Source organism: Mytilus galloprovincialis, chromosome 14 (genome assembly GCF_965363235.1).
Source record: "Mytilus galloprovincialis chromosome 14, xbMytGall1.hap1.1, whole genome shotgun sequence".
In the NCBI taxonomy this organism is placed as follows: domain Eukaryota; kingdom Metazoa; phylum Mollusca; class Bivalvia; order Mytilida; family Mytilidae; genus Mytilus; species Mytilus galloprovincialis.
Genome location: NC_134851.1, coordinates 17,949,389 through 17,975,417, shown reverse-complemented (window position 1 = coordinate 17,975,417; position 26,029 = coordinate 17,949,389). Strand labels below are relative to the sequence as shown.

At 31.5% G+C, this 26,029-nt stretch overlaps 2 protein-coding genes across 2 annotated transcripts; both read right to left on the bottom strand.

The window, feature by feature from the left end:
• Positions 1-4,897: 4,897 nt before the first annotated feature.
• LOC143059380 (synaptogenesis protein syg-2-like) lies at positions 4,898-12,475 on the bottom strand. Its single transcript, XM_076232872.1, has 7 exons — positions 12,466-12,475; positions 12,039-12,338; positions 11,026-11,322; positions 10,252-10,560; positions 8,072-8,176; positions 7,593-7,626; positions 4,898-6,305 (listed from the first exon to the last, which is right to left on the bottom strand). The coding sequence occupies exons 1-7, from the start codon at positions 12,473-12,475 to the stop codon at positions 6,122-6,124; spliced, it is 1,239 nt and encodes a 412-aa protein (XP_076088987.1). The 3' UTR covers positions 4,898-6,121.
• A 624-nt stretch (positions 12,476-13,099) lies between these two features.
• On the bottom strand, positions 13,100-24,543 carry LOC143059236 (muscle, skeletal receptor tyrosine protein kinase-like). The gene is made up of 5 exons (XM_076232719.1): positions 24,423-24,543; positions 19,188-19,223; positions 17,783-18,088; positions 14,962-15,267; positions 13,100-13,612 (listed from the first exon to the last, which is right to left on the bottom strand). The coding sequence occupies exons 1-5, from the start codon at positions 24,457-24,459 to the stop codon at positions 13,146-13,148; spliced, it is 1,152 nt and encodes a 383-aa protein (XP_076088834.1). The 5' UTR covers positions 24,460-24,543; the 3' UTR covers positions 13,100-13,145.
• Positions 24,544-26,029: the final 1,486 nt, after the last annotated feature.

The following is a 26,029-nucleotide window of genomic DNA, read 5'->3' as shown; positions in this document are numbered from 1 at the left end:
GTAATATGATAACTATATTTGGTATGTGCGTACCTTGCAAGGTCCTTAAGCCCGTCAGACAATTTTCACTTGACTTCGACCTCATTTCATGGATCAGTGAACAAGGTTAAATTTTGGTGGTCAAGTCCATATTTCAGATACTATAAGCAGTAAATCTAGTATATTCGGTGTATAGAAGGAGTGTAAGATGTACATGGCCAGGTGGCAGGTATCATCAGACCATGACCTCATTTTCATGATATGGTTCTCTGGTTATAGTTAATTTTTGTGTTTTTGGTCTGTTGTTATTTTACTATATGCAATAGGTCTACTGTATTTGGTGTATATAATTATTGTAAGGTGTACATGTCTAGCTGACAGGTGTCCTTTTGACGGTTCAGAGGTCAAAGTTAAGTTTTTGAGTTTTGGTCTATTTGTCTATTACTATATGCAATAGGTCAACTATATTTGGTGTATGGAAATATTTTATGATTTATATGTCAGTCGCACAGGTTTTATTTAACCATGACCTCATTTTCAAGGTTCATTGCTAAGTGTTAAGTATTTGTGTTTTGGTCTGTTTTTTCTTAATTTATAAGCAATAGTTCAACTATATTTGTTGTATGGAAGAATTGTCAGCTGTACATGTCAGTCTAGCATTGTTCATCTGACCTTGACCTCATTTTTATGGTTCATTGATCAATTTTTAGTTTCCTTGGTTAATGTTGAGTTTATGTGACAGTTGAAATAAAGGTTTATATTTAGGACTATCAACATAGTATCAATGATTAGTAAAGAAGGCGACACATTTCAGCGTGTGCACTCTTGTATGATAATAAAGATTGTGAATAAGTTTCATAATATTTGGTTGAAGCAAACTAAAATTAGAGAACAGAACACAAGATTTAGCAATTTTTGCGCATAACCCAGGAACGGTAAAAGTGACACTTCCTAATTTCAAACTTGATCTTTGTTTAATGGTAAAAAGCATTGTGTATGAGTTTCTTAACTTCTTGTCGAAGCAAACTAAAGTTAAAAGAACGGAAACGAGAAATTTAATTATTTTAAAGTTTATAAAGGGCATAACTCAGAACGTTAAAATTGACCAATTTCGAACTTGATCTGTGGACGTAATAGGTCTGACATATAAAGATGAAGTTTTATAAGTGTAGATATATTTGAATGAGAAGTACTCCTTTTTTTCTTTTTTCAGTGCACAATTTGTTGAATCTTTTTGACAGACCATTTTTTTTCTATTTTTGGGACTACAGCAGATTGTTTCATAGATTATGAAGTTAACGTACACATTCAAGGACTTCACGATCCGATACTAGATAATTTCAAAAGTCAGTGGCATTATATTGTGTTTGAAATTCCCTTGGGGCTTAGCAACAAGAGAGTACAAGATACTAAATATTTTGCGTAGAACTCCTCTTACACATTAAGCGATACAACGTATAAGTGGTGCATTACAATTATAGCAATTTAAAATTTGCCTATAAAGTTTCAGCTTTAAAAAAAAACTTAATCCCAAGGAGGGACAACAATAAATTTTGGAATAGTCTTACTTATTATTATTTGTTAGTCTTGTACTTTTAAAAATTTTGGTTCATTTCTATGTTTCAAAGCGTACAGTAGTGTTCATTTTGCTTAACTACATTTGTAGTATAATACATGATTGTTGAGTAGCAAGCACAAGCCCGTTTCTGGTTTCGGGATTTCTCGTTGCATTGAAGACCATTGACAGCCTGGGATTTTTTCTGCTCTTTGGTTAACTTGTTGACCCCGTTTCCATTTTCTATTTTATAATTAATTTGGGAAAATAATCAATGATCCATACTAACAGACATAACTAGTCATTACTAAATTTTATCATCGGTATAAGGAAATAATTCGTAAATATAACTCAGCATGCAGACATCTTATACGTTCGGGTATTTCACATCCAATCTTTTATGGTAATTTTCTAAAAAAGCACAAAAATGTCAGTATTCACCTCAAAAGCTTACAAAACCTTTAAACAGACTTATTAAGAAGGGATAGTTACGATACTGTTGTCAGGTCATTAAAGATTGCATATTTTGGCTTTAATATGGATTCACTTATAGCGTCTTTGCATCAGAACTAAACATATTTATTTAAAAACAGTTGTTGGCATGAGACGGGTTATTTTCTTTTCATATATTTTATGATAGTATGATTCTAAACCCCTAACGGGAGGGATTATGCCTGATATTCATATGATGAAGACATAATCTTTCAATCAGTTTAATTGAGGTCTGGAGCTGGCAAGTCAGTTACTAGTAACTGCTAGTAGTGTGTTGTTATTTATGTATTATTGTCATTTTATTCATTTTCTTTTATTACATCTTCTGACATCGGACTCTGACTTCTCTTGAACTGAATTATAATGTGCGTATTGTTATGCTTTTACTTTTCTACATTGACTAGAGGTATAAGGGGAGGGTTGAGATCTCATGAACATGTTTAATCCCGCCGCAATTTTGCGCCTGTCCAAAGTCAGGAGCCTCTGGTCTTTGAAAGTCTTGTATGATTTTTAATTTTAGTTTCTTGTGTATAATTCGGAGTTTAGTATGACGTCCATTATCACTGAACTAGTATACATATTTTTTAAGGGGCCAGCTGAAGGACGCCTCCGGGTGCGGGAGTTTCTCGCTACATTGAAGACCCATTGATGTCCTTCAGCTGTTGTCTGCTCTATGGTCGGGTTATTGTCGCTTTGACACATTCATCATTTCCTTTTTTAATTAAATTTTAAGTCTGTAATTTGATTTATTTGTCTTCATTTTTGATAAATGAAGGTGTCAGTAGGCTACCAATATTTACGTCTCGTAAATTGATCCAGAAAAGACAAAATTCACATGCTACACCTCGTGTATTTCCGGAGTCGGACTTTGTAATATCTTTTGCGATATTTTGTTTGTTTATTATGAAGCACCTTGCATATAATTGATAGTCTTTGTGAAATTTCAACATCCATTCAAGTCAAAAGGCATGATATACATTGACTATTTGTATGCACTCTATGGCTTTGTTTGAGACCATAAGCTCGTCCTCATCTTAAGAAGTTTGTTCGGTATGGACCCGAACTTTTAGTCAATATATTTTTGAAAGATAATGAATGTTGCAAGTGGGTGGAAAGACAGATATGAAAAAAACCTTTCAAATAGGACAAAAGTGTAAAATTAAGCCAAAATAAGTATTCAAGTCATATATATATATATAACGCTGGAAAACACATTATGAGTTTGACTGCCCCTCTGGTATCTTTCGTCTCTCTTTTAAGATAAAAGGTTTTTTTTTAAATCCGACGCATGCTCTTTATATTGATGTTGCAAACAATCTATAGAAATAGGCCTGTTTTATTGCATTGTCGTAGAAAATCAAATTGTGTGCTATTGGGAGTCATAAAAGCATGCTTATTTATTATCTTATTAATGTTGTAATACGATCCTTGAATATTGTTTGTATTGGCACAATTATCGATGTTGTCATCAGCAAAGTAAAATATATCTAAATTTGTATTTTTTCGTATGTTTTCTTTTTGCAATGTTTTAATACACATTCACGTGTATATTGAGATTAATTTATTTAATATTATACACATTTATTATAAGGTTAGATCCTTACTTTTCTACTACCTGTCGACACTTTCATTTTGGTCTTCCACAAGTCATGTCTTCTTTGTTAAAAACTAAATCCCTAGGATAAGTTTTTGTTGATTTTAGTCTTTGATACATGATTTGTTATTAGTAATTGTTTTTGGCTTTCAACTAGTAACTGCAGTTCTCTCAAATCGCACTTTCTTATTAATTTGATCTTTTTACACAATTTCTATTTTATATTTGTTATTCATTGTTAATCTATGTTGTGTAATATCTCGTCATACTATTTTAATATCTACCAGCTTCGATAAATATTTAGTATCACAATAATTTTCAATTTTCCTCTCGTACTATTGTTTTTGTAAAATAAAAAAATAACAACAAAATTATCATAAATACCTGTGTACGTTGGTTTTTTTTTGACGCTATTTTGTCCAAAGTTATAGTGGTCTTTCTGATATATTTGACATCTCCCCCGCCCTTTATATTTGATCATAGATGAAATGTATCCATTCAGTGTATGTTTACTTGTTTTTATTAACATGTGTTTTTGATTGAGTTAAGCCATTCCAATTGATCTTTTATAGTCTGTATTTTGATATTCTAATTATACACCACTACTTCAGGTTATGGTGTTTTCTTGATAGAGGGTTGCTGCTCACAAGGAAGCTATTAAACCAGGAGTTCCAAATGGTGAAGTTGAATCCTCTTCCCTTTCATGAATGTGATCTACTGACTTAGACTATTTACTAGATTTGTTATAATATAAGCAACACGATGGGGTTCGTGTTGCCTATTATTTAGTTTTCTATGTTGTGTTGTGTTCTTTTGTTTGTTTGTTTGTCTTCTTTCATTTTTAGCCAGGCGTTGTCAGTTTATTTTCGATTTGTGAGTTTGACTGTCCATCTGGTATCTTTCGCCCCTCTTTTGATGCCTATTAAAACGTTCAAAGCCGCTGCATTGGTTTGAACGTGTCTTAAGTCAGGAACCTGTTATTCATTGGTTGTCGTTTGTTGATGTGGTTCATGAATATTTTTCGTTTTTCGTTTTTATGTATAGATTAGACCGCTGGTTTTCTGTTTGAATGGTTTATTTACAAAACATAACGTAAGTCTGTGTAATGTGAATATTGTCCTTCAGCGTATCTTGCTTAAGACATACAAATCCAATGAAGCTCATAAATATACGAACATCAATCATATTTTAATCCATTAATGAATAAATTTGGAACAAAAGCAATTAAGATAATCTTATACACAAGGTCAAAAAGGGAGATAAGTAAATAATTATTTGAATAACACATCCCATTAATCCCGTCAATAACGTTTTCCATCATTCTCGTCAATAACGCATCCTAATATTTCGTTCACCATATATTTTATTTATATAAACTATTTGCTTAGTTTTGATAACGTCGAGTGTTCTGAGCACATGTAACTGTACACTCAAAATGTTGTGTACTTTGTTCGAACAAACTACTTTTATTTTCTAGTAGATGAGGAAAGAGCATTGGACAAAGACAAATATATATTTGAGGGACACACTAAATGTATATATGAATGTTCCGGACCATATGAGTATTTGGACCATACGAGTATGGTCATGACCGTATGGGTATATACTAATATGGTCGGAGTAATTAATAAGTTTATACAGTTAATACCTACTCTTCATAAGGTATGACTAGAAGTCATTTCATTAAAAAGACGATATCAAAGGTAATTTTATAATATTATAATGATGAAAAGATTAACTTAATAAAAATAAGCAGTTTCATGCATTTGATTTAACTCTCTAGTCACAACCACAGTAAACACATTTTATACCTAATTATCGATTTTTTTATAATGCTTGAATGGCAACATGTCGATTTGGGAAGATATTTTCAAAAACGTCTTAAAAAAACCCGTTTTGGAATTATCAAGACCTTGTTATAACTGAACGAAGCGGCTAAGAAGGTTAACTTTTCACTCGAAAACAATAAGTGTAACTGCGAAGGGTCATGCACAAACAAGACTATCAAATGCAGAACATTTATGGTACGCCGACTAGTACCGTGTGGAAATCAACCTACGCATAAACACAATAATACAAGTAGCGATGAAAACTAACTATGGCATTAATATTTAATGTTTATGTAGCCTTTGAATTATAAGGTTTATTGTATTATTGAAACGGTTCTAAAGCATATTTGAAAAAGAATACTTTTATGGTCCAAATACTCATATGGTCCGGCCCGTTAATAACCAAACGAGTACATATGCGTATACGCATATGGTCATGACCATACGCGTATGGTCCAAATACACATATGGTCCGGAACATAAATATATACAGATAAACAAATTCAAAATTGAACCAATTTATCTCTTTGAATATGAAACTTCGCTGATAAATTATCTCTTCCTTGCATCACGCATTTAAAAAATAAGATACATCTATAAACAAATTAGACAAACATCAGGAAAACGCTGTTGGTTTCAAACAGTTTTGTCCCAATAAGATCATCACGAATACTACGTTGTTGATATTCTAGAACTTCCGCTCACTGGTAGAAAATAAGTATGACCTAGATCTGAAGTTCTATAGGTCGCCGTTCTATTTGTTGGTGTTAAATAATTGTTATCTCGATATCGATGGTCTTGTGGTATGTCATAAACATGGCTCTGCTCTCTATTCAGATTAGATTCATTATAAACTCTGAGGATCATATAAAATACAAACACGAATTAGTAGATATATGTTCTTAGTTGTCAAACCCAGAGGGTATCATCAATTGTGTAGAGAAGCACTGACATGCTTTAAACAAAACATTTTTTTAAAGTGTTAGAAATTAAGGTTTCAACTGGATCAGACAAAGTTGTCGTAAGATGGATTTTGTTATTCTTTAGTTCTTTTTTCTTGTTATACAACTCTTGTGACTGTTTTGGTTCTTTTGAAAATGCAGACTTGAGCGTTCCTAATGTATATAATTCCCAAAAAGCGCTTCGGCACAGTGATTTTATAACGTGTTATTTTCATTATTCAAATGTCAAAATTTATTCGATTACCTTTATAATTTTCAAATAACTATGGAGGAGTACACGTTACTTCACTCATACTTCATTATTTATATTTCTTCATGACATATTTTGTTTCAGGTTTTCTACGTGTATGTAACTTTTGAAACGAATATTGCTTTTAGTACATTGGTAATGTATAAAAGTCTTACAAAGCAAGGGAAGTAAAAACTAATTATCAATTGTTTTACCCGAAGTTATAGTTTTAATTTACTACTTCAAATCAACATATTTTTGTATTTGTAAATCTAGCTAAACCATGCCACATTAACGGTGTTTTATCAACGTGACAATTTATTGTATACGACTAGAAAGTTTGTCTTCAGATCACCGATCACCTTTAAGTATTGATGCTTATTTTACTTGTATTTAACAAAAAAAGTTCTCCAAACATGAGAATGTACATATAACCGTTATATAAAAAAAAAAATAACAAAAAAACTGAACTCTGAGCAAAATTCAAAATGGAAAGTCCCTAATCAAGTGGCAAACTCATAAGGTCAATCACATCAAACGAATGAATAACAACTGTCATATTCCTGACTTGGTACAGTCATTTTCCTAAGTAGAAAATGGCGGAATAAGCCTGGTCTAAAATCTAGCTAAATCTCTCACTAGTATGACAGTCGCATCAAATTACATTATTGAAAACGAAGTAAATTTGAAGAAAACAAACAGATATAATGGGTAAAAATGTCAAAATAGGGGTACAACAGTCAACACTGCTGCAACCCCAATCATTATGCAACACAAAAACAAATATGCAACACAGAAGGACAACATTACAAGTAGACCAAGCTTATTAGTAAAAATTAAAGATAGGAATACACAAATTTACCATAGCAAATAGGAAAATGACAGGATGTATTAGTACAGAGCCACAAACATATTTCTAGCTAGATCACTTTCCTTTGTATAATAAACTTACCTGTCAAGATTCCGATTTCGAGGTTGATGATTACCTGCAACAAAAACTTTATTCGTATACAACTTTTCTACAGAATTATCGATAACATTGTTTTCAAATGTATCTTGTTATGCACAAAAGTATGTACGACTTATGACATACCTCCAACAAATAGTGAACTTGGTTCATTTGTATTTCTCGTTTTTTGTTTTTAATATACATTAGACTGATGGTTTTCCTGTTTGAATTTGATGCATTACTGGAACACTTAATAGCTCAAACACATCAAACTAATATATAACAACTGTCATACTCCTAAATAGTCACCGGAATTTTATATGTAGACAATGGTAGATTAAATCTAATTGTATAGCTAACTTTACCCTTCACACGTATGCCAGTCGCATAAAAATTCCATTATATTGACAACAATGTGTGATCAAAATAAAATGTATAAATGTCAAAATTGAGGTTTAAGGTTTGAATTGAATTAACCATACCATTTCTTCTGTTGTTACAAAGTACTGCCATTATTATTATAAAGAGCAGCAAAATTGCGACCAACCCAATCACGGCGTATATTATAATGTTCTTCTCTTCTTTATCTAAAAATAAGCATTCAGTTTTACTTCAATCCCGGCAGCAACTGTAGTTAAAAGTTATCAAAATATTAGGGTAAAAGTTTGGAACACACAGTCTTGTTAAATACTAAAATCAACTTAAACATCTGAATCTGAAAACGTTGATAAGAGCTAAAACTATTTTGTAGATGTTTTCTTGTTGTCGATGCAGGTTTGTTTAGATAATTGTCTTGTGTTCAATCCAAATAATATATTGCATTTTGTGATTTTAACAGGCAGGGTTTCCGCTCGCGGTCGCCATTTTCGCAATTTGCGAAAAAATAATAATATTGGCGATTAAAATTCGTCATTGGCGAAAGAATTTGGCGAAAGAAATATATATAACGATTTATTTTCAGCCATCTTGTTTATTTACTTTTTTCGGGTTTCTCTGACTTTACCGATGAGACAACACTCGGAATTCACCTTGAACTGGTTAAGATTTTGACAGAAAATCAATAATCAGCTGATTGCATTTATACATGTAGCTATCGACATCAAAGGACTAATTAATAAAGGTGTTGATTGTATGATATGACAAAATGATATGGTTAAATGGCTTCTGTCACAAGTTACAAAAGGGATGTATTAACCACTTTGCGACGCACGTGTTTGAAGCAAAATGTTCACATTTCCTCTCCTTTTAATGATAGTCCAGAAAAGAAAACTCTTGTTATGACGAAAAATGTGCAAAAGCAAGAAAGGTTTCTGATTTAAAACTTTATCATTTAACTTGCATATAGATAATTGATTTGAGTGGGTACTTTATTTAAAAGTCGTTTCAGTGACACGTGTTTCAAGCATATAGTTTTACTTATTTAAGATGGTCTAGAAAAGAAAACTGTCGTTATGAAGAAATCTATTCAAAAGGTTGGCATGAGAGTAACCCTTCAATATAATGACTACACCTTCCACGAGGGATCAATTTCAAGTGATAAAAATGTTTTGTTTTGTTGTAAAAACCACTTCTTATTCAGGGCGGGGGAGGGGGGGGGGGTGCTGGAAATTTTTGTTTTAAAGAAAAATATATATTTGTATTACTTGGCGAAAAAAATAATAAAGTGGCGAAAAATATATTGTTTTGGCGAAAGAGGTGGCGCAAAAAATAATTGACCCAGGGGAAACCCTGAACAGGTATATACCAACGACAAAACTGTTGAAAAATAAACTAAAGATTGTTTGGGGCCCTTTATAGCTTGCTGTTTGGTGTGAGTTGAGACTCTGTGTAGAGGACCGTACTTGGACATATGACTGTTTGCTTTTATAATTTATGAAAAGGATGGAGAGTTATCTCATTGCCACCTTTTCTTGTATCTATGAATAGATCTTATTTTCGGTGGATAAGTATATAAGTACTGAAAGATTGCACATGACCCATGAAAACTCAGGTAAAAATGCGTTCATTATAGAAATGAAATTTTTGACATCAACGAACTGAAGTTAGATAGGTGCTTGAATAGAACTTTACTAAAATTGATTTAGCTCAATTATTTTTCATAAAATTTGGACAAAATTTTAACTTTAACCATTTGAAAAAACAAAAATGTTAATGACAACACACTTTTTTCTGAAAAATTTCAATTGATACATAGCAATTTGGAAAACACTTATGTTGATCATTGAGAATCTTAATATTTCCTTAGTAATATATGGTGTTTAAAACGTCAAGCTGAATTTATAGAGTAAGTAGTGTTATGTACCACATTAAGGTTTACATACTGGTTTTGAAATGTAGACATATCTTTGCAGTCAAGTTTTGGATGGTTTTTGTTATAGAATTTATAATGACTATCTAGGTCTAAGCAACCAAACGTGTGTCTCATTTCGATACTTTCATAGCTTTCTTTGCTAAAGGGTTTTCCACATTGGTGAAGGCTTTACGATAACCTATAGTTCTTGGATGTCATTGGTTCTCTGGTTTCAACAATATCTAATCTTCTTATTTTTGTTATTAATCAATAATGCCCATAACCAAATATAAAAATGTGTTTTATCACGTCGCTTTTATTATTTGATCAAGACAAAATACGAAACACTAACTACAGTATTAACAAGCATACCTTCAATTGATAACTGCAAGCAAACTGATTGGGGTACTTTGTTATTGATCAGATGACTAGCATCACAACAAATATTTTGTCCACTATTGTCAGATAATGGAACCAAGTCTAAGGTACCAGTTACTGTATAACTTCTATCAATAACATCATAAGACTGTACAACAACAAACTCGTCAGTGTAATGTCTGTCCTGGATTCTGATTGAAATGGTCGGAGCAGGATATCCATTCAATGATGAACAAGTCCATTTTCCTGCGGAACCAGATATCAGGTTGCTAGGCCCTGTCAGTACTGGGACCTTTGGTGCAACTTAAATGACACGAACATGTTTATCTTATATTATCTCTACATATAAGATGTGACGAAATAAATGAATATCAGTTCAAAGGAATATCATGGTAAGGAATATGATAACGTGATCTTACAGCCCGAATTAGGTTACGAAATTGGGGTTCGGTAATTTTGTTGTACCTTTTTGTTTTAATGGAAACGATCTTGCCATTGATATAAATGAATGAAAGGTTCAAAACCACAAGTTTTTAAACTTTATTAACTGTTCTTATCTCAATGTTCTGTAAACTGCATCTTAAAACCAGATTTTGTATGCCATATTTTTTGAAAATTAATAAAGCTCTGTTTAAGGCGAACAACAATAGAGCTCTTTGGATATTTTGTTATATTAGTAATTAAATTTGATTGCATAACTAATTAAGTGTTTTCGTTAGACGTTCTTCTTTAGAAAAAATGTTTGAAATGCTCGAAGCTTATACGTACAATATACTTCAATATATGTTGTCGTTGCAAGTGGCTTATTTAATACGCCATTATCCGCCTGACATTCAAACACCTCAAGGTGGTCTTTCAAACCAGCAGTAAAAGTTAGAGTTGATGTTGTTACGCCGCTGTTTGTAGATCTACTTATACCATTTGTAATGACATTGTCATCTCTCAGCCAATTTAAAGTTGGTGAAGGATTTCCTCCCGTAGAACTGCATATCATTCTTATAGTATCTCCTAAGTGATATTGGTGTGATCCTGTTATGTGTGGTTGACCTGAAGGGTTGATTGAAGCTATTAAAGAAAAAGAAAATGTTTGTAATGCAGATATACACTTGATAGGAAATCTGAAATGTTACAATTAATACGAATACAATACTATCCCATTGAGCTATCGTATAGTTCACCTCTTCAGAATCTGAACCTTTCTGGGTAATATTTTCAAAATCGTACACCAAAACGTTGTGATTGGTTTAGAAAGATCTAAACATTAGTAAATGAACCAATGACGGAACGTTATTTTTATTTTTGTGTCTAATCAATGAGATAATCCTTTGATCCTTTAGATTCTGAATAGGATAATTCTAATTGCATGTTTTTATTATGGTCTACATACGTCATTCCTGAAAATAAGAAGCTTCAAGAAAAAACGGAAAAGGTGAAGTCATTCAATTTAAAAAAAAGTATAACATGAGAGGAAATAAATTGAACAGCAACATGAGCAAATATTTGAAAGCGGAAGGTCTGTAACGGCAATTCTTTTATATCTTGAATACCAAAATAAAAAAGATATTATAAATCTACCAAACAAAATTATTAAGATATGCATAAGACATTTATCAGTATTCATATTTTTAAAAATTTTGTTTAATATATAGGCAATAGGGACTGATTCAATACCTTACATTTTTTTGAAAACAGCAAAAACTTGTCAAAATAGCATACTTTTTCGATTATATCATTCCTAAAAGATATTTTGCTACACATTGTAAGGAAGTGACAATACATACGTTTAAGTGTGAGATATGTTGTCTTAACTAGTGGTCTCCTTAGGAATCCATTATCGACCTGACATTCATAAACCTCCAGATTATCATCAGCAGTTGTTGTAAAAGTCAATGTTGTTGTTGTTATATTACCACTAGTAGATGTATTAGTACCAGACGTAATTACAATATCATCTTTCAACCATATTACTGATGGTGAGGGATTTCCTCCGGTAGAACTGCATGAAAGAATAACAATTACTCCTATCTGAAATTCTACTTGCCTTCTTGTTTCCGGTTCACCTGGAGCTATCCTGATGGATGCTATAAAATTTAAAGGCTTCTGGTTAGAACTTTTTATCAACAATTTAACAACATTCTAGTAATTTAAATGTATGCCGTATACACATTAAGCTAAACTCTATGTGTTTTAAGTGTACGCTACACCTACACTGAATCATACTCTATTACATATCCATTGATAAGAATCAATGGAAGCATGTAGCTAAAAGCAGGTTTTCACTTTACGCATTCGATAAGCAATGTAAGCCTTATTTGGGTTAAGTGTTTACAAGGCTAGAAAATAAAGAACGTATAATCTATAGTCAATATTTTTAGGAAGTTACATACATTACAACAAAAAATGGACTTACATATATTCGATAAATCAACTATAGTAATAATGAAGACAAAATCTCAAAACTTGTTATTCTAAATCGGAATGTATTCAATTTAAACATCAGAATTTAAGTGGGAGGTCTTTTTTTTGGCTGATTGAGTTTTAATTCTACTCAACGAATGATAGACTGATTATATAACGCGACACATATTTTCACTTATTGTATACTACTATTTCGGTTCAAATTTTCTTTTTGTCCCTTGAAGCGATGACAGCTAAGGGTTTGATAAATTAAATATGAAAGAAAGATTATATATCTGCTATAAAAAAAAGTGATAATTATAATTTTAAAAAGAAGAACATATTTCTTATATAGTCACTACTTTTGTCTGATGCATTGTGATAAGACCGTGTAAAATCCTGATTTGAAATATTATATAGAAAAAGGGGTCATATCCTATAAAATGGTGGTTTTATAGCTAGTTAAATCTCTCACTTGTATGACAGTCGCATTAAATAAAACTATATTGACAACGATGTGAGAACAACACAATCAGAAATAATAAGTAAAATTGTAAAAATAAAGTTTCTTCTTTTAGAGACATGCAAATTATCAAAACCATATATACGAAAATGTGAAATGAAAGTACAAGCTGCTTACATTCTAGTACTTTAAGATTGACAGGGTTACTTAAAAAGTGCCGTTTTCCATTGTTCGCTCGGCAGTTATAAATACCCCCGTCGTTTTCTGTTATACTGAATATATTCAAATTAGGGTTGGTTGCAGATGTTATAATTTGTCTCTTTGCATTATTTGTTCCCTGAGCTATTATTTCAGCGCTGCCTCCATCAACTTGGGTTTTTGTCCAGTCCCATCCAATAGCTGGTGGTTCGCCATTTATTTTACACGACATAGTGACCTTGGAATCACCTACTATAGCTGAATATGATGTCAAAGACGCGGTTATATTAAGGTCACCTGTAATTTAAAAAAAGTTTCGTTACAAATAGTATGATAAATGGTCATGTACAATACACTTAATTAAATCCTTGAATATATACGCATTATTTTCTGTATACCCTTTTTTGTCAAAGCAATACTCATAAATGGTACTTGAGGCCCGTCGGCATGCTCACAGAAACCAACTTATTGCTTATAATTAGGAAAATGATAAATACCAAATTTTCAGACCATACCAACATCAATGATATTTAATTTTTTGTTAGACGGATGAAACTAACGGGGGAGAAATCTCAACCAGCTTTAGTTTCAACCAAAGTCATCAAAATATAACAAGCGGTAATGTAAGTACGCCAGTTACACTTTTTGTTTCTTAAAGAATCACCGGTTGCGATAGAATTCACATATATGAGCTATATGCAATTATGATTTGGTATATGTTCCATGCAATGTAGAAACAATCCCGTCATAATTGATAATTTTTCTGCGTTGATGACCTTTCAGATAATTTCCCTTGTTATTGCAACACAACGGTAATAAAAACTGCTGACTCTTCAGATTAAGTTAAGTTTAACCTTTTTATTTTAAGAAGAGGTGATGATTCTGAAGTTTGACGTTTCTTTGAATGGTTGTGCAAACTGTTGTTTAAAACTGTTTTGTTCGTTTTTTATGTTTTTTATGTCACAAATTTATTAAACGTCTTTTATTAAGCATGTGGTTTAAAAAAAATGGTAACCATTTAATAACTCTCTATGCAAATACATAATGTAAAATATTGGTTTTATAATTTATGCATTTCATATAGTAAGGTTTGAAAACAAAACACCATTATTTATTATTGAGGGTTTTCACTACCAAGGAACCAAGTACCTCAAGCAAAGTTAAAAACTGTTTTAAATAAAGGCAACAATAGTATACCGCTGTTCGAAACTCATAAATCGATTAAGAAAAAAAAACAAATTCGGGCTACAAACTTAAACTGAGGGAAACGCATCAAATATAAGAGGAGAACAACGACATAACAGAAACACAGCATTAAAATGTAACACACACAGAAACGAACTCTTATATTACAATGGCCATTTTCCTGACTTGGTATAGGACATTTTAAGAAAGTTTCGTATAGATTCATTTTGGCTTTTATGTTCCAAAATATGTTGATGCATTTGCTTCTCAAGATACTTGATAACTAATATTGTTCATGAGATCAACACTAGTTAATTATCAACACATTCTGTCCTTTAATACATGGAAAAAATCCAAAATTTTAAATCTGCCAAAGACTTACTTACAATATTTATTTTTTTCCTGTAATAAAAAATCATGACAAAAGTTGAAGCCAACATAAATTGATATAATATACTTACTAATAAATCTAAGAGCACTATATGAACTGGTACTTGTTCCAACAGCATTTAAAGCAGAACAGACATATGTACCACTGTCAGAAGATTGGAAGTTCAGTACTGTTAAAGAACGGTTCTGAGTGTTACCGCCAGAATACTTGGCTGTGTTGCCTGTATATAATAATTGCCGTTGCTCAGAACCAGTTGGTGTAAAATACCATCTTATGTCTGAGGCTACTGGTTCCCCGGTTACGAAACATGAGACTAATTGAGATTGTCCTTGGAGAACATCAGCCTTAGCAGGAGAAATAGTAACAGTTAAGAGACCTGAAAAGATAATGATACATGCACAATATGATTATCAGTCATGTTAAAACGAAAGTAAAAACCAATACAGGCAAAAACTATACTAAAATTCGTTAAAAAAAAACCGCAAAGAAGATTTTCTATTATTACAGAAAAGCATAAAAACCAACAATTTAACAAAATTAAGTCTATTCAAGCGAGTCGGGCAAAAGTCACGAGTTCGAATCCAGGCTAGGGAAGAACAAACAATTTGCTTCTGCAAATTTACAGACCTAACATTGTTGGGCTGATGTTAAGTCGAATTAAATGTACAGAATGTATTTTTAGGCAATACATCGCAGAGTTGTCACTGGTTTAGACGTACTTATAATATGAGTTTTTCTGAGACTGCATCCTGTCTTTATTTGTAAGATCCTTTACGAAAGAAAATTCATCTCTTTTGTAAAAATTATATATTAATGCCTTGCTAAAAAATTATGTCCTGTGATAAAACTGACGAGGGCAGGTAACTTCCGAAAACTTTATTTTTGTAGAGCCTAGGTGGTCGAGTGGTCCAGCTCGTCGGCATTGAGCAAGGCGATTTGGTACCTCGATATCTCAGTAGCTTCAGTTCGAATCCAGGCCAGGAAAGAACAAACAACTTGCCTCCGCAAATTAACATGTTTGGACGAATTATATATACAAATATGTTTGCAGCCTTGTATCACCTTCACCTGCTGGTGATCCGATTGATACACTTTGTTGCAGAGTCATGACTGGTTCAAACGTACTTATAATATAATTATTTCTGTAAATGCATCCATTAATGGATTTTGTCTTAAAAAAGCATCCATACACAACATAGAATTTGTTTTTAATAACTGGTATAGACGTACTTATAATATTATAATTTCTATAAATGCATCCTTTAATGGATTTTGTCTTAAAAAAGCATCCATACACAACATAGAATTTGTTTTCAATAATTATAATTTGTATAAAATGTTAACTTGTATACAACATATATATCGCATAGATATTTTTGTTTCAAGTACATGTTAGTCATCGGATCCAAAGATAAAAAAATTCACTGATGAATATATCTAATCTTCAATATAAAATAATAATATTTAAAGCTGGCAACAAATCTAGTCACTGAAAGTCTTTAAATCAATGACCAAAAGAGAATCTTACATAATTCTAATTTAAGATAATTTTTGAAAGTTTTTAAATGGTGGAATTAAAATATTTAATTTGCTGCTCATCGTCAAATCTTGTATTTAAAAATAAACAACATAACATGAAATTTGAAAAGAAATCAGCCGGAGAACCGTGACCTATTAAATACTAATAAAAAATATTGCAATATGCATATTTTTTTAAAGGCTATTTAAAATTTTAAAATATGTATTTACATATAATATTTACACATAAAAGCACTCGAATGATACGTATTTATGTAGAACGAAAGTCATACTCTTTATTAAACATAACGACTTCCTTGTATTTTACGTGATGATTTTATTGAGATATTTATCTATGATTGTACATGTACAACAAGGACTCCGAGCATTATTCTTTTTTGTGTAACTGATATTAGTATTTTGTGACTGTGTATTTTGTAAATTTCGTAATTGTGAATATTAGCAAAGTTCTCAATATGTAGTTAGTATTTTGATAAATAGGCAACAGTAGTTTACCGCTGTTCAAAAATCATAAATCGATTGAGAGAAAACAAATAAGATAACAACTTCCATTTTCCTGACTTGGTACAGAACATTTTAAGAAAGAAAAACCCGGTGGATTAAACCTGGATTTGTGTATAGCCAAACTTTGCGCTTTTATGGCAATGTTAAATATATCTCTAAAATGACAACATTTCATACAAGTAAATGCTAAAAATATTCAGGATAGAGAAATATACAAATAAACAATACAATTGTACATTTCGACATGCCAACAACAGAACACGTAAGACAATCTAGGACAGCACACCAAAATAGCACAACAGAACCACGAACGGTCCCTCATACGACTGCATCAACGCCACAAAAGTGACGTCATAGGTGCATTTAACAAATTGGATATAAATCAAGATAACACGGTATTAAATTTAAACAACATATTCACGATATTGCTGTCTTCGGGTTTCAAACTGGAAATTCCGCATCACGGGCTTTATCACAAATCATGCAGAATACAGTAGATTCCAGGTTCCATATGTGATATCTAACCTAGTAAACTACTCGCTTAATATTTTGGTCATATACATTATTTTGGTCATCAGAAAAGAAAACGGCGTTAAAGGATAGATAGCAAAGCTGTTCAAAAAACCTTTAAAAACATTTTTGCAGTAAATATCTAACCGTATACTAAAAGTATCTTGTCTTGTAATGGATATATCTGTTCATGAATGATATGGTCAACTTCATAAGTAAAGCTGTTTGTACAATTATTGCTAAACAGTCTAAATATGGAAAAGATAAGATTTTATTACATTAACTTAATTAGAAATATAGCACATTTACACCGTGAGCTACACCTGACTAGAACTGACCTCCATTGACAACAAGCCTTGATATTGTCTGAAATTGTAACCCTACACCAATTGTCGCTTGACAGAAATACTCCTGTTCGTCCTCCTCTATAACGCTATTTATAGTTAAATCCGTAGCATTTGGATATATATCTATGCTGTATTTAGTTCCGCTAAATATTGTCGTTGTTGTACCACCAGTGTTTGACCGCTTTGACCAAGACCATGCTGTAGCCTGGGTTCCAGTTATTGTACACTCTATGGTGTATGACACATCTCCGTAAACTGCAGTTCCGTCTAAGGGTTTCACTTTTAATGATATCTGACCTATATAAGAAAAATACATGTAATCTAAAAATAATATTCTATACCTTATATGTTTCAAAACGTTTTTCATGAGTAAACCTCATAAGGAATGTGCAAACCAAAAAGTTTGAAAGTATACCGAATGTATACGTACCATATAAAAGTGAAAAACTGTTTAACCCCACGGGAATGACAAATTACAGCCAAATATTTCCATTTCAATGACATTTAAAAAACGATCCCGAAACGTATAAATGAAAACATTGATCGATGACCATGTACCTTTCAATTAATAACTGCCAACTTCATATTTATCAACAATTCTTTTCATACATGCAAATATATATACATATAATTTTGTTATATACATTATTTGCATTAAGTCCAGGTAGAATATGAAAAAGAAAATGCAGAAACAAGGCTGATCTGGAAACTAAATTAAATACGTATATGAGGAGCGGAAACATTTGTCAAAACTTCAATTTGAACAAAACCTCTTTTTCCATTCACCTTTGATTCAAACAAAATTTGCAACATTCAAAAGTACTCCAAATCTATTTTTGTTGAATTTACACAAAATCGATATGCATTTAAAGAAAGAAATTGTCATACATAACACAATTATCTATCAACTTATACCAGGCTTATAGTTTGATACACCAGACACGATTTTCGTCTGCATAAGACAAATAAGGGATGCTCAGATCAATGAGATAGAAAGCAAAAAAAAAAAAAGAAATAAGTTGAGCCTTGAGGACCCAAAATTCCGAAAAATGTGCAATAAAATGTTTCTGATGCACCTCACTTTTACCTATACAACAAAACGTGTACATCATAAGACCATACGCATTATATGAAGTAGTAGTAAGTAGATTTCAAGAGTTTTTAGTAAAAAAAAACCATGGAGTACTCTGTCTTATCATAAGCAGTATAGCTTAAATACTGGTAACGTAGAGATAAATTAAAATACAGGGTTTGTAAAACATAGAAAACATTGTTGCTAACATAAAGGCTAATTAAGAAATGTAAATAAACATTTGAAATATTAGTGATATCATTATGGTTATGCAGGAGCTGGTAAAAGAAGCTTAATAAACTGTGTATTAACATGATTTCTTACCTCCGTTTTGTGCTCCAACCTTCGATATCGATATAACTAAAATATTCAAGAACTTAAGATTATATTTATATTCTTTCAAAACTATTAACCATGCAAATATGGTGTTGACATAAAAAAAGTTTTCATCAGGAAATATATGCATTCTTCGGATATATATTTGGATTTCTTACACAAAAATGAAACATAAGATATTAAAACAACACCCTACAATCACAGTGTTGTTGAATGAATTAATTAATAATGTCAATCATTTTGATCTTTCTTTCTGCAAAAGTTTTCATGATACCTAGTGTTTATTTATTTGTAGATGTCATGACAATAAGGTTTTTTGTCTGTAAAACAAATATATTTAACATGTTAGTTTACTTCAGTTTCGTTTAATTCATTGCCCATTCCTGCAAATGTCCCGTGAAATATATGTCAATTTATGAATATCAACATATATTGCTTAAGTTGACATTTTCAGCTGCATGATGTTTGGGATGTTACAAAAAAACATTAGAGGATTTAAATTTTTTTTTAAAAAAAGAAAGAAAAAACAAAGTGAAAAGATTCGTTAAACTTTTTGATAAAACTCAAATCAACCAACGACAGATCACTATACATAAACAAAAAATCAAATATATCTTTTGTTCATCAAATTCGAAAAAATGACTTCCATTTTTGCTCTGTGTTCTTTTTGAGCAATATGATACACAATAAATTTATGAATAAACTGCACACATTTTACAATTAACTACCTTTCAGAGGAAGACAAATTTATTTTACCTCCTCTACATTTCTAGGAATATGATTGGTTTAAAGCGTCCGCGTGGAGACCATGTATATTCAATATTAGGTTAGTAGGGAGGCGGGGCTTATTTCAATATACGGTTAGTAGTTGAGTCATGACTTTGGCGGGACTATTTAATTATTTAAATGTATTGAAAGTTCTGTTTAATATTGTTATATCAAGGTTGTTGATATTAAATTGTTAGTGTTGACATTAGTTTTTTTTGTGCAGACCAATGAAAGCAGGTTTTAAAAATTGAACACTTGAACACTTTAGTATAAAAACCTAAAAATGTGGTATGATTGCAAATAAGACAACTCTAGTCTGAATTCAACAAATAAAGATTGTCGGTAAGACAAATTCGTTACATAGTATGCTAGTGACCTAATACAATATATACGGGGTCAGTAAATTCCATATGGGGTTTGAGCTTCGCTCTCATCCTATATGGAAGTTACTGACCCCGTATATATCGTATTAGGTCACTAACACACTATGTAACTAATAATATTTAGATATATTTTAAATCATCTGCACCTCTTATATAAATGTGTGATTGACATTTAGAACAATACGTGGTTATGTTTCGTGCACATTTTACTTGTTCATCAAGACGAGTAATTATAACCTGATGTCATGTTAATGATTGTAATTGTTAATCTAAATTGCTGCCTAATTTTAACACAGTGTGTTTAAAGCATTTATTATGAAGATCATATGCATTATTTTAATTTTGAAAGACGCCCGAGGTTTTTTGTTTGGTTATTTACAAAAGGCGTATTAAAAATTGTTATGCTTACAAAATAACATCAAGTAAAGTCATCAAAATTAACAAACCGATAAGTGTAATGAGCCATTTGTTAACAAATCGTAAAAATCTAGACAATATTTGTGAAATTTAAAAGATAGAAAGTAATAAATAAAAGAATTTTTTTAATGAATATACTTTTTCAATATTTTCAATATTTGACAGAGATATGCGTTATTCAAATTTGTATTAAATTTTGTATTTTATGAGTTTCAAGGTTAAAATACTAACTTCCGCGTTTAGAAATCATTTTGTTTTCTCTCAGTACGTCAAAGAATTTCAGTATGTTATTATATAGATGTAAGTAGATGTGTTTCGAGTGCCAATGAGACAACTCTCCTTCCAAATCACAATTTGTAAAAGTAAACCAATATAGGTCAAATGATAGCCTTCAACACGGAGCCTTGCAAACACCGAATAGCAAGCGATAATGGGACCAAACAATTACTATTGTATAATCATTTGGGGTTCTTGTTGCTTATTCTTAAGTTTTCTATGTTGTGTCATGTGTTCTATTGTTTGTTTATTTGTCTTCTTTCATTTTTAGCCAGGCGTTGTCAGTTTATTTTCGATTTATGAGTTTGACTGTCCCTCTGGTACCTTTCGTCCCTCTTTTATACAGGTTAATTAACGGTAAAAAAAAGACAGAAACCAAAAATTACTCATGAACAACATCTACAAACGACAACCACTAAACAATAAGTTCATGACTAAGAACATAATTTTTGTTGATATCCTACACTTAAATACAACACAATAATCCCGACACATATACATCTTTGACCAGCTAGAATATACACAATGTACATTTAGAATTCATCGAAGTCATATGTAGATATAGAAAGATGTGGTATGAGTGCAAATGTGACAACTCTCCATCCAAGTAACAATTTATAAGAGTAAACCATTATAGGTCAAGGTACGCCCTTCAACACAGAGCCTTGGCTCAAACCTTCTCCCTTTTCTGAAACAATAGTATAACATCACAACATAGAAAAACACACAATAAACTATCAATTGGAAGTCTTAATTTAATTAAAAAGAGTGAAAACAACTGTTGTATTCCTGACGTGGTACAAACATATGTGGTGCAAACATTATTACAAGACATAGGTTAAGCATGTTATTTATGTATTATTGTCATTTTGTTTATTTTCTTTGGTTACATCTTCTAACATCAGACTAGGACTTCTCTTGAACTGAATTTTAATGTGCGTAGTGTTATGCGTTTACTTTTAAACATTGGCTAGAGGTATAGGGGGAGGGTTGAGATCTCATAAACACGTTTAACCCCACTGCATTTTTGCGCCTGTCCCAAATCAGGAGCCTCTGGCCTTTGTTAGTCTTGCATTATTTTTAATTTTAGTTTCTTGTGTACAATTTGGAGTTTAGTATGGCGTTCATTATCACTGAACTAGTATTTGTTAAGGGACCAGCAGAAGGACGCCTCCGGGTGCGGGAATTTCTCGCTGCATTGAAGACCTGTTGGTGACCTTCTGCTGTTGTCTGTTCTATATGGTCGGGTTGTTGTTTCTTTGACACATTCCCCGTTTCCATTCTCAATTTTATGATGTTTTAATTTATCATACAGCTTACAATTAATAATGATGTCGAGTCTTTGAAGTCAATATACAGTAAATCATATATAATTTGAAAACATTAAAAATATGCAGTCATATTTTTTTTTTATTAATTCCATAAATTCCCCCAAATTGTCGATAAATGACTCGTGTCTATATTAAGAAAGATATACTAGTTAACACTATTCTTTTTCTGAACGTCTGTTTATGAATTTAAATGTATTCAATAATGACAACAGTTAGTGCAAGTGTACGTGTGATATTTCCATAGTTTATTCAATACCTTTCAAGGAGAATACAATAATTTAGAATTAGGCTATCAAAATTCGAATATTATCATGGCACTCAAATAAACTAAAATTCTTTAGTTTCGATATCTTTACAACTGTCATATCAATTAGTGTTTGTAAGCTCATAGTTATGGAACAAACAAAAATAAAAATGAAAAAGTTAAAACAAAAAAAATACCGACCTCCATGGAAATCTCAAACGTAAAGCTCTTTAACAAATAGCAAAATCAAAAGCCAAAACATAGAAGATCAAACGAATGAAAAACAACAGTCAGTGAAAATAAACTCAACATAGACACCATGACTGAAATTTTGTATTTACGCCAGATGTACGTTTCGTCTACAAAAGACTAATATTGAGGCAGAAATAAAACAAGGCAAAATAAAGTACGAAGTTAAAGAGCATTGAGAACCCAAAATTCCTAAAAGTTTTGCCAAATACAGCTTCGGTTATCTTAACGACATGTCCTTATGTAAAAAATGGTGGATTTAACCTGGTTTTATAGGTAGCTTAACCTCATGGGATTTTGTCTGATGCTTAGTCCGTTTCTGTGTGTGTTACATTTTAATGTTGTGTCGTTGTTCTCCTCTTATATTTAATGCCTTTCCCTTAGTTTTAGTTTGTTATCCCGATTTTGGTTTTTGTCCATGGATTTATGAGTTTGAACAGCGGTATACTACTGTTGCATTTATTTAACCTCTCACTTGAAGAAAAAAATATTCTATACAAGATAGTAAACTTAAAGTTTACCATATTTAATATATTCAAAATCAAAGAAATATATATTTTCCTAAATTTCATTAAGTAATGTTTGCTTGTGGTTGTTAAACAATGGTCGAAAGATGCAAGATCAAATATTGCGATTCCATAATTGTGCATACAAAAATGTATTCAAAGTTCCAAAAGACCTCTCCCGTTGGAGATTAAGAGCAATAATAAAATACTTGTTACAATTTCTTTATTTCAGTGTTGCTATGCGATTAATATTATCTATAATCTTGGGAAGAAAGAAAGGGGCAAATGAGATATTATAATATATATCAGAATATATTAATCTTATTAGTTTGAAAAGAAATACTTTGCATAAATAATTAAACAACAGTTTTTTTACGATTTGTTTGCCTTCATCATGATTGTCACTTGAAACATTTTTTACAAGGACACAATTCAGGACTATGGTTATTTAAAGATATCTACTATGCAAATATAAATTTAGATTTTAGATAATAATTGGTATTAATGCCGTTACGTTAAACAGTTTAATTTATAGAACGTAAACTTATGATTGTAGGGGGAGGTGCATATGAAACAGTTGATAGCATTTATTTAACACTGAATTTATCGAAAAAATGTGTTACTTAAATTTGGTTGTATGTGTAAATAATTATAAAAAAAGAAAATGTGGTATGATTGCCAAAGAGACAACTCTCCACAAGGACCAAAATGACACAGAAATTAAAAACTATAAGTCACCGTACGGCCTTCAACAATGAGCAAAGTTTATACCGCATAGTCAGCTATAAAATGCCCCGAAATGACAATGTAAAACAATTCTAACGAGAAAACTAACGGCCTTATTTATTTAAAAAAAATAAAAAATGAACAAATATGTTACACATAAACAAACGACAACCACTGAATTACAGGCTCCTGACTTGGGACAGGCACATACATACATAATGTGGCGGGGTTAAACATGTAAGCGGGATTCCAACCCTCCCCCTTACATGGGACAGTGGTATAACAGTACAAAATAAGAACGCAATTTAAAAATAAGTACATACCATGTATTAGGATCAAATGAAATACTGAGATATCCATATTTACTTAATGAGGAAGTATATTTCACAAATCACTTAAAGTTTCATCGACGATGTGTATCAGGGTTAACAATTTCAATGAAAGGTCCTGTGTGAATAAGAACTTTAAATATCACTATTTCGAGACACAACAAAATTATCGAAAGTAATTATACGACAAGTAGATGGTTTGGGACAATATTGCATTCATCTTATTACATGTATTAATGATGTTTGCTACTCTTATTTAAAATAACAAGCTTTTAGAAAGACTATTGTATATTGATAGCATAAAAAGAAAGAAACGAAAAAAGCCAAACAAAACATTAGGGGTCCGTGTGCTTGTTTTCCAGACATAAGCCGTTGAAAATTAGGCGGGAAATAATTCTCTAAAGACTTTTCATATATTAAACATTGACACCTGAAACGATGAAAACAATAACAAGGATTCTATAAGATTTTCAAAGATGACATTTTAAACTATATTTGATAAAATAAGCGACAGAAAAGTAGGGGTTAATGGGCAATTTTTTTTAATGGCACAACATGGATAAAACCAGAGGATTCCGAATATCTGTCAAAAATTAAAAAAAGCATGACGAGTGAACTTATTAAGGATGTTCACTACTCTGTTTCCAAACAACAAACTTTTAACATGACTTTTATGAATCGATGCCCATATGAAAACCTGAATTTAAATAGCAAACAAGAAAGGGGTGTGTCGTTGGTTTCGAGATATATCAACTGCAGAGTTTAGCGGGAAATTATTTTCTCAAAATTTTAATGATAAACTTAACATTTTCACCCTTTTTCAAAATCAATGCAAGAATAGCAAGGATATTAAATTCTTTCAAAAGTGGCATTTTAAACTATTTATAATACATTTGTTAAAGTATTAAAAAAAGAAAAGTAGGTGTTAGCGGGTTAAAAGTATTGTCACAACGTGGATAAAACTAGAGGCTTCTGTATATGTATCGAAAAATAGTATCGAACATTCGTCCGTGCGTTTGTCTATTCAATATTTCTGTCGCACTCAAGTGCTACGAACAATATGACTTTATTTTTGTTTATCAGTTAAACAATCATGTTTAACATGGATAAGTGGTAACATGTACATGGAACAGTTTTTGGATCAGTCATTCGACTACTGCATGACAGATTATATAAAACTAATTGGCAAAAATGTCACAAAAAGGATAGTTGAGACTTTAAGATTTTCTTCTCCTAAAATACAATATTATTGATAACCATTTATTAGCATGCAAATATTTCAATAACATTTTTAACAATTCATCCGTCTGGTTATTAAAGGTGACATATAAAAAAATGCGATAGTAAGAGAGATAAAGTAAATACATTATCCATCGATTGCTAAATTTTCTCGTTGTGTTAAAGACCCACTGGTAGACTTGAGCTGATTTCTGATCTTTAGTCGAAGATCTTTGGACACAATCCCCAATCTCACTCTCACTCTCAATTATGTCATTTCTAAGATAAAGATAAAAATACATATTAACTTTTTTGATTCAGATACTGGAAAAACATTTTGACACGTTTCTTATTTTTGAAATCGCTTTTTTCCGTGAGATGCG

Bases quoted from the DNA above. Each gene is read 5' to 3' on its own strand.
- LOC143059380 (XM_076232872.1), bottom strand. The intron at 10,561-11,025 runs GTACGTATAAGC...GTGTCATTTAAG, and splicing joins AACATATATTGAAGTATATT to TTGCACCAAAGGTCCCAGTA. The intron at 7,627-8,071 runs GTATGGTTAATT...TTTTTGTTGCAG, and splicing joins TTGTAACAACAGAAGAAATG to GTAATCATCAACCTCGAAAT.
- LOC143059236 (XM_076232719.1), bottom strand. From the start codon at position 24,459: ATGGATATCTCAGTATTTCATTTGATCCTAATACATG. The intron at 19,224-24,422 runs GTATGTACTTAT...TGAATATTTTAG, and splicing joins TCATTTGATCCTAATACATG to TTATATCGATATCGAAGGTT. The intron at 18,089-19,187 runs GTAAGAAATCAT...TTTCTTATATAG, and splicing joins GGTTGGAGCACAAAACGGAG to GTCAGATATCATTAAAAGTG.